This window comes from Tachyglossus aculeatus, unplaced genomic scaffold (assembly GCF_015852505.1).
Source record: "Tachyglossus aculeatus isolate mTacAcu1 unplaced genomic scaffold, mTacAcu1.pri scaffold_1_arrow_ctg1, whole genome shotgun sequence".
NCBI classification, from domain to species: domain Eukaryota; kingdom Metazoa; phylum Chordata; class Mammalia; order Monotremata; family Tachyglossidae; genus Tachyglossus; species Tachyglossus aculeatus.
This window is the reverse complement of record NW_024044915.1, coordinates 291,870-299,896: the sequence shown is the minus strand read 5'-3', so window position 1 is coordinate 299,896 and position 8,027 is coordinate 291,870. Positions and strand designations below refer to the sequence as shown.

At 56.1% G+C, this 8,027-nt stretch overlaps 1 protein-coding gene across 2 annotated transcripts in view; it reads right to left on the bottom strand.

The window, feature by feature from the left end:
- Nucleotides 1-2,559: 2,559 nt before the first annotated feature.
- Nucleotides 2,560-8,027, bottom strand: part of HGS (hepatocyte growth factor-regulated tyrosine kinase substrate) — a 37,233-nt gene continuing 31,765 nt past the window's right edge. The window contains exons 18-22 of one of the 2 annotated variants that reach the window (XM_038742914.1): nucleotides 7,407-7,584; nucleotides 7,194-7,318; nucleotides 6,955-7,092; nucleotides 5,123-5,209; nucleotides 2,560-2,759 (exon numbers count right to left, since the gene is read on the bottom strand). In XM_038742914.1, coding sequence (XP_038598842.1) covers nucleotides 2,652-2,759; nucleotides 5,123-5,209; nucleotides 6,955-7,092; nucleotides 7,194-7,318; nucleotides 7,407-7,584 — 636 coding nt within the window. In that variant the 3' untranslated portion in view covers nucleotides 2,560-2,651. The remainder of the gene's footprint in view (nucleotides 2,760-5,122; nucleotides 5,210-6,954; nucleotides 7,093-7,193; nucleotides 7,319-7,406; nucleotides 7,585-8,027) is intronic. The other variant, XM_038742915.1, reaches the window with a different exon arrangement.

The following is an 8,027-nucleotide window of genomic DNA, read 5'->3' as shown; positions in this document are numbered from 1 at the left end:
GAAGCAGCAATGCGGCTGTGGAGAACTCTCAGGATGCCGGCGCTGTAATGCGCATGCGTAGGGTAGCCAAGCGCCTGTGGAGAACTCCCGGGAGGGAGTGCGCATGCGTGGGGCGGCGCCCGTTGGGGATGGGGGGCGGGCCCGCGTGGTAATACGCATGCGTGAAGCAGCGTGGCTCAGTGGAAAGAGCACGGGCTTGGGAGTTACAGGTCATGGGTTCGAATCCCACCTCCCCCACATGTCTGCTGTGTGACCTTGGGCAAGTCACTTCACTTCTCTGTGCCTCAGTTCCCTCATCTGTAAAATGGGGATTAAGACTGTGAGCCCCACATGGGACAACCTCATCTCCTTGTATTCCCCCCAGCGCTTAGAACAGTGCCTTGCACATAGTAAGCGCTTAACAAATACCAACATTACTATCATTATTATTATTATTATGCGTGGAGCAGCCAAGCGCCTGTGGAGAACTCCGGGGAGGCTGGGGCGGGAATGCGCACGCGTGGAGCGGCGCCTGTGGGGAGCTGTGGTGGGAGGGGGCGGCGCTGTAGTGCGCATGCGTGGGGCAGCAATGCGCCTGTGGAGGACTCCCGGGAGGCCGGCGTTGTAATGCGCATGCGTCGGACAGCAATGCGCCTGTGGAGAGCCCTCATTCATTCATTCATTCATTCATTCATTCAATCAATCGTATTTATGGGGCGCTTACTGTGTGCAGAGCACTGGACTGGGCGCTTGGGAAATGCAAGTTTGCAACATCTAGAGACGGTCCCTATCCAACAACGGGCTCACAGTCTAGAAGGGGGAGACAGAAAACAAAACAAAACTCTCAGGAGGGAGGCCGGCGTGCTAATAATAATAATAATAATGGCATTTGTTAAGCGCTTACTATGTGCACAGCACTGTTCTAAGCGCTGGGGGGGAATACAAGTTGATCAGGTTGTCCCACGTGGGGCTCACAGTCTTCATCCCCATTTTACAGATGAGGGAACTGAGGCCCAGAGAAGTGAAGGGACTTGCCCAAAGTCACACAGCGGACAAGTGGCAGAGCCAGGATTCGAACCCATGACCTCTGACTCCAAAGCCCGGGCTCTTTCCACTGAGCCACGCTGCTTCTCTAATGCGGATGCGTGGAGCAGCAATGTGCCCGTGGAGTACATATTTATTACTCTTTATTTTACTTGTACATATCTATTTTATTTTGTTACTATGTTTGGTTTTGTGGTCTGTCTCCCCCTTTTAGACTGTGAGCCCACTGTTGGGGAGGGACCGTCTCTAGATGTTGCCAACTTGGACTTCCCAAGCGCTTAGTACAGTGCTCTGCACACAGTAAGCGCTCAATACGATTGATTGATTGGAGAACTCTCGGGAAGCTGACATGGCGCTGTGCATGTGTGGAACTAGTTGCGTTAATAATAATAATAATAATGATGGCATTTATTAAGCGCTTACTATGTGCAAAGCACTGTTCTAAGCGCTGGGGAAGTTACAGGGTGATCAGGCTGTCCCACGGGGGGCTCAGAGTCTTAATCCCCATTTTACAGATGAGGTCACTGAGGCCCAGAGAAGTGAGGCGACTTGCCCAAAGTCACCCAGCTGACAATTGGCAGAGCCGGGATTTGAACCCGTGACCTCTGACTCCAAAGCCCGGGCTCTTTCCACTGAGCCATACTGCTTCTCAGTAACAGTAAGCACTCAATAAATACGATTGAATGAATGAATCACTGCCATTTTCCAGGTGAGGTCATGAGGCCCAGAGAAGTGAAGTGACTTGCCCCAAGTCACACAGCTGACAAGTGGCAGAGCCAGGATTAGAACCCACGACCTCCCAGTGGCAGAGGCGGGATTAGCATTCATTCAATCGTATTTACTGAGCGCTTACGGTGTGCAGAGCACCGTACTAAGCGCTTGGGAAGTCAAAGTTGGAAACATATAGAGACAGTCCCTACCCAACAGCGGGCTCACAGTCTAGAAGCACTCACGACCCTCTGGCTCGGAGGGCCGCGCTCTGTCCCATTCATTCATTCGCCCGTGTTTTCCGAGCGCTTACTGTGTGCGGAGCACTGGACTAAGCGCTCCCCCCACCCGGTGCCCATCCTTCCCCGCTTCCCAGGAAAGGCCCGGTGGCTGCGGCACGTTTGCAGATGTTTTATTACCACTTTCCGTGGTCTATTCTGACACTAAATGAGAGATGAGTGCTCGGAAGCAGAGGGGTGGGGGGCCGAGGGGCGGGCGGGAGGCGCAGATCGTGCCCCCCTCCAAGGGAACCCGGGCCTCCTGTGCCCACCTGAGAGGGTGGGCGGGGGGGAGGGAGCCGTGTCTGGGGGCTTCGCCGAGTTGAGGGGGGTCTCGCATTCCCGGGGTGACCGTTTTTCCCGCCCACCCCGGGTTTGAGGATAACCTCACACCTCACACGGACGCCCCTTCCCTTCGGGAAGGGGTCGCGGATTGGGGACGAGGGAGGCGAGATGCTCGTGATGCCCCCCGCGCCCCTTCCCACCTCCCGTCGGGGAAGGAGGGCTACGCGGCACCCGGCGGGGGGGAGCGGGGAGGGGTGGAGGAAGGGCGAGTTAGGGACGCGAGTCGTTCCGGATGGATGGTAGTGTGTGGCGCTGGCACGGGGCCGCCCGCCTCCCGGGCCGGCCGGGCCCCGGGGGTCAGTCGAAGGAGATGAGCTGGGCCTCGCCCGCGCCCGGCGGCGGGGGCGGCGGGGGCTGAGGGGCCGCCGGCTGGGGCTGCTGGGGGGGCCCACTGGGCGCGCCCATCTGGAGGCAAGCAGAAAGAACAGCAAGGATGGTACCCGCGAGGCGCTCACTACATGCCAGACTAACCCCCCCATCCTCCCCACGCTACCTCCTTATAATAATGATGGCATTTATTAAGCGCTCACAATGTGCAATCAATCGTATTTATTGAGCAGCGTGGCTCCGTGGGAAGAGCCCGGGCTTTGGAGTCAGAGGTCATGGGTTCAAATCCCGGCTCTGCCACCGGTCTGCTGTGTGACCGTTGGCTAGTCACTTCACTTCTCGGAGCCTCAGTTACCTCATCTGGAAAATGGGGATTAGGACTGTGAGCCCAACGTGGGACAACCTGATCGCCTTGTATCCCCCCAGCGCTTAGAACAGTGCTTTGCATATAGTAAGCGCTTAACAAGTGCCATTATTATTATTATTATTATTATTATTGAGCGCTTACTGTGTGCACAGCACTGGGCTAAGCGCTTGGGAAGTCCAAGGTGGCAACATATCATCATCATCAATCGTATTTATTGAGCGCTTACTGTGTGCAGAGCACTGGACTAAGCGCTTGGGAAGTCCAAGTTGGCAACATATAGAGACAGTCCCTACCCAACAGTGGGCTCACAGTCTAAAAGACAGTCTAAAAGCACTGTTCAAAGCGCTGGGGAGGTTACAAAGTGATCAGGTTGGCCCACAGGGGACTCATAGTCTTCATCCCCATTTTCCAGATGAGGTCACTGAGGCCCAGAGAAGTGAAGTGACTTGCCCAGAGTCCCCCAGCTGACAGTTGGCGGAGCCGGGATTTGAACCCATGACCTCTGACTCCAAAGCCCGGGCTCTTTCCATTGAGCCACGCTGCTCCTTCCCCTCCCCACAGCACCTGTATATGTTTGTACAGATTTATTACCCTATTTTACTTGTACAGCACCTGTATAAATGCTTTACAGATTTATCACTATTTTATTCGTACAGTGCTCTGCACACAGTAAGCGCTCAATAAATACGATTGACTGATATGTACTATTCTATTTATTTTGTTAATGACGTGCTTTACTTCTTTACTTCTATTTATTTACTTTATAGCTTTATTTTATTTACTTTAGCTTTATTAGCTTTATTTATTTACTTTATAGCTTTATTTCTATTTATTCTGATGACTGGACACCCGTCCACATGTTTTGTTTCGTTGTCCATCTCCCCCTTCTGCACCGTGAGCCTGTTGGGTCGGGACCATCTCTATATGCCGCTGACTTGGACTTCCCAAGCGCTTAGTCCAGTGCTCTGCACTCAGTAAGCGCTCAATAAATATGATTGAATGAATGAATGAGCGGCCTCCTTCCCCTCTCCACAGCACTGTTCGTACAGATTTATTACTCTATTTCCTAGTACATAGTTACTATTCTATTTATTTTGTTAATGATGTGCATCTAGCTTTGTTTCTATTTATTCTGATGACTTGACACCCATCCACATGTTTTGTTTTGTCGTCCATCTCCCCCTTCTAGACCCTGAGCCCATTGTCGGGTAGGGATCATCTCTATATATCGCCAACTTGTACTTCCCAAGTGCTTAGTCCAGTGCTCTGCACTCAGTAGGCACTCAATACAACAATGAATGAATAATCGGCCTCCTTTCCCTCCCCACAGCACTGTTTGTACAGATTTATTAATCTACTCCAGCGCTTAGAACAGTGCTTTGCACATAGTAAGCGCTTAATAAATGCCATCATTATTATTAGTAGTAGTAAACAGTTACTATTCTATTTATTTTGTTAATGCTGTGCATCTAGCTTTATTTCTATTTATTCTGATGACTTGACACCCGTCCACGTGTTTTGTTTTGTTGCCCGTCTCCCCCTTCTAGACTGTGAGCCCATCGGTGGGTAGGGACCGTCTCTATATGTTGCCAAGCGCTTAGTACAGGGCTCTGCACACAGTAAGCGCTCAATAGATACGACTGAATGAATAAATGAATGAAGTCCCTGCCCACACAGAACTTCTGCTGTAGCGCTTAGCACCATCATCAAGAAGCAGAACGTAGAACAGTGCTTTGCACATAGTAAGCGCTTAATAAATGCCATTATTATTATTATCATCATCCCCACTTAATAAATTCCATTATTATTATCATCATCATCCTCAATAAATTGGCATCACCAATCCCAGCAACCCCCATCCCATGCCCACCCTAAAGAAGAGGGGGTGTAGCTCAAATAGCCAGAGCCCCCCACTCACCAAAGCCCAGGATGATGGGGGGTGGGGGTGGGGGTGGCATCCCAAGCCCAACTTGGACTTCCCAAGCGCTTAGTCCAGTGCTCGGCACGCAGTAAGCGCTCAATAAATCCGGCTGAGTGAATGAACGAGCGGCCGCTCTTCTCGGCGAAGCCTCACCTGCTGGTACATGGGCGGCTGGCCCGAGAGGTAGGGCTGCTGAGGGGGCAGAGCCGAGTCCGGAGCGGGGAGGGTCGTCATCAGGTTCTAGACGAGGGGAACAGCGAGGAGCGGGGGGTCGCCGGGAACCTCCGGACCCACCGGGGTCGGGTGGGGGGAGAGGGCGGGGAAAGGGCCCATCCCCTCCCTCGGAAAAGTGGGATAGGGAAGACGCCCAGAGTGGGCGGACGGGCCCCCCTCCTCCGGTCCCGGCCGAAGCGGGGAGCCCGAGGGGGGCGGACCCAGGGACCCCCCACTTTCCACAATCCTCCGCTCTCCCCAGGCTCCCGTACTGTACTAAGCGCTTAGTACAGTGCTCTGCACATAGTAAGCGCTCAATAAATACGATTGATTGATTGATTGATTGAGGGAGCCTTCCCGCCTCTCGGGGGTTGGGGCGGAGAGTCAATCGGTATTATCTGTCGATGATACTAATTATCATTACTAATACTAATAAGGGGGGGCCCTCCTCTCCAGGCTGAAACCAACAGTCCTGGGCTGAAGTGGGGAGCCTGATGGGGGTGGACCGAGGGACCCCCCCCCACTTCCCACAATCCTCCGCTCAGCTCTCCTCCGGCTCCCAAGGGAGCTTTCCCGCCTCTCGGGGGTTGGGGCGGAGAGTCAATCGGTCGACCGGTATTATCTGTCGATGATACTAATTATCATTATTAATACTAATAAGAGAGGGCCCTCCTCTCCGGGCTGAAACCGATGGTCCCGGGCCGAAGCGGGGAACCTGAGGGGGGCGGACGGAGGGACCCCCCACTTTCCACAATCCTCCGCTCTCCCCCGGCTCCCGAGGGAGCCGTCCCGCCTCTCGGGGGTTGGGGCGGAGAGTCAATCGGTCGACCGGTATTATCTGTTGATGATATTAATTATCATTACTAATACTAATAAGGGAGGGCCCTCCTCTCTGGGCTGAAACTGACAGTCCCGGGCCGAAGCGGGGAGCCCGAGGGGGGCAGACGGAGGGACCCCCCACTTTCCACAATCCTCCGCTCTTCCCAGGTTCCCGAGGGAGCCGTCCCATCTCTTGGGGGTTGGGGCGGAGAGTCAAACGGTCGACCGGTATTATCTGTCGATGATACTAATTATCATTACTAATACTAATAAGGGAGGGCCCTCCTCTCCGGGCTGAAACCGACGGTCCCGGGCCGAAGTGGAGAGCCCGAGGGGGGCGGACGGAGGGACCCCCCCACTTTCCACACTCCTCCACTCTCCCCAGGCTCCTGAGGAAGCCTTCCTGCCTCACAGGGGTTGGGGCAGAGAGTCAATCGGTCGACCGGTATTATCTGTCGATGACAATTATTACTACTAATACTAATAAGGGGGGGGGGGCCGAAGCGGGGAGCCCAACGGGGGCGGACGGAGGGACCCCCCACTTTCCACACTCCTCCGCTCTCCCCAGGTTCCCGAGGGAGCCTTCCCGCCTCTCGGGGGTTGGGGCGGAGAGTCAATCGGTCGACCGGTATTATCTGTCGATGATGCTAATTATCATTACTAATGGTAATAAGGGGGGGGGGGGGGCACCTCTCCGGACTGAAACTGACAGTCCCGGGCCGAAGCGGGGAGCCCGAGGGGGGCGGACGGAGGGACCCCCCACTTTCCACAATCCTCCGCTCTCCCCAGGCTCCCGAGGGAGCCTTCCCGCCTCTCGGGGGTTGAGGCGGAGAGCCAATCGGTCGACCGGTATTATCTGTTGATGATACTAATTATTATTACTAACACTAATAAAGGGGGGGGGTGGCCACCTCTCCGGGCCGAAGCGGGGCGCCCCGTCCCGGCCTCCTCACCTGCATGCCGTAGGGCTGGTAGCCCATGGACACCGACTGGTTCCCCAGGTAGCCCAGGGCGCCCGACTGCGGCGGCGGCGGCGGCGGCGGCTGGGAAATGGGGGGCGGGAGGCTCTGGGGGGCCTGGGAGGCGACGTTCTGCGGAAGAGGAAGCGGGCAGGGGGCGGCGGGGCGGGCGTGACCGGCCCGTCCCCCGCCTCCCCCGGTGGGTCCGACGGCCCCGACCGCCCCGCGCTCACCTGGTAGCCCTGGGTCGGGGTGGGCTGGTAGGAGGAGTAGGCGGGGTTGGTGGTGGGCACCGCCTGGGCCGCCTGCCCGCCGCCGGTGCCCGCCGGGTACATGTAGGCGCTCACCATGCTGGGCTCTGAGGGGGCGGAAGGCGGGCGGGCGTCAGGTCCGCGGCGCCCGCTCTCTTGGCCCGCCGCTGCCGCCCGCCCCCTCCGCGGCCTTACCTGTGCCCGCGGCGGGCAGACTGGGGTAGGGCCCGCCGCCCGCCTGGCCCGGCTGAGCCATGTACACCGTGTGCATGGGGGAGCCTTCCACGGAGCCCGCGGGGCTGAAGGTGGCCGGGAAGCTGCCCGGGCCCGACGGCTGGTAGAGGACGCCCCCCGAAGCCGGCACGGCCTGCAGCTGACAAGGGGGAGAGGGGAGGAGGGCGGCGGGGACGGGGGGCGCGGTGAGACCCCCGTCCTACCTCCGGCCCGCAATGCCCTCCCTCCTCACATCCGCCAAACTAGCTCTCTTCCCCTCTTCAAAGCCCATTGTTGGGTAGGGATCGTCTATGTTGCCCACTTGTACTTCCCAAGTGCTTAGTCCACTGCTCTGCACACAGTAAGCACTCAATAAGTATGACTGAATGAATGAATGAATATTAGGTAGGGACCATCTCTCTGTGTTGCCGACTTGTATTTCCCAAGCGCTTAGTCCAGTGCTCTGCACACAGTAAGCGCTCAGTAAATACGAATGAATGAATGAATGGATGTTGGTAGGGACCGTCTATCTGTTGCCGACTTGTATTTCCCAAGCACTTATTCCAGTGCTCTGCACACAGTAAGCGCTCAATAAATACGATT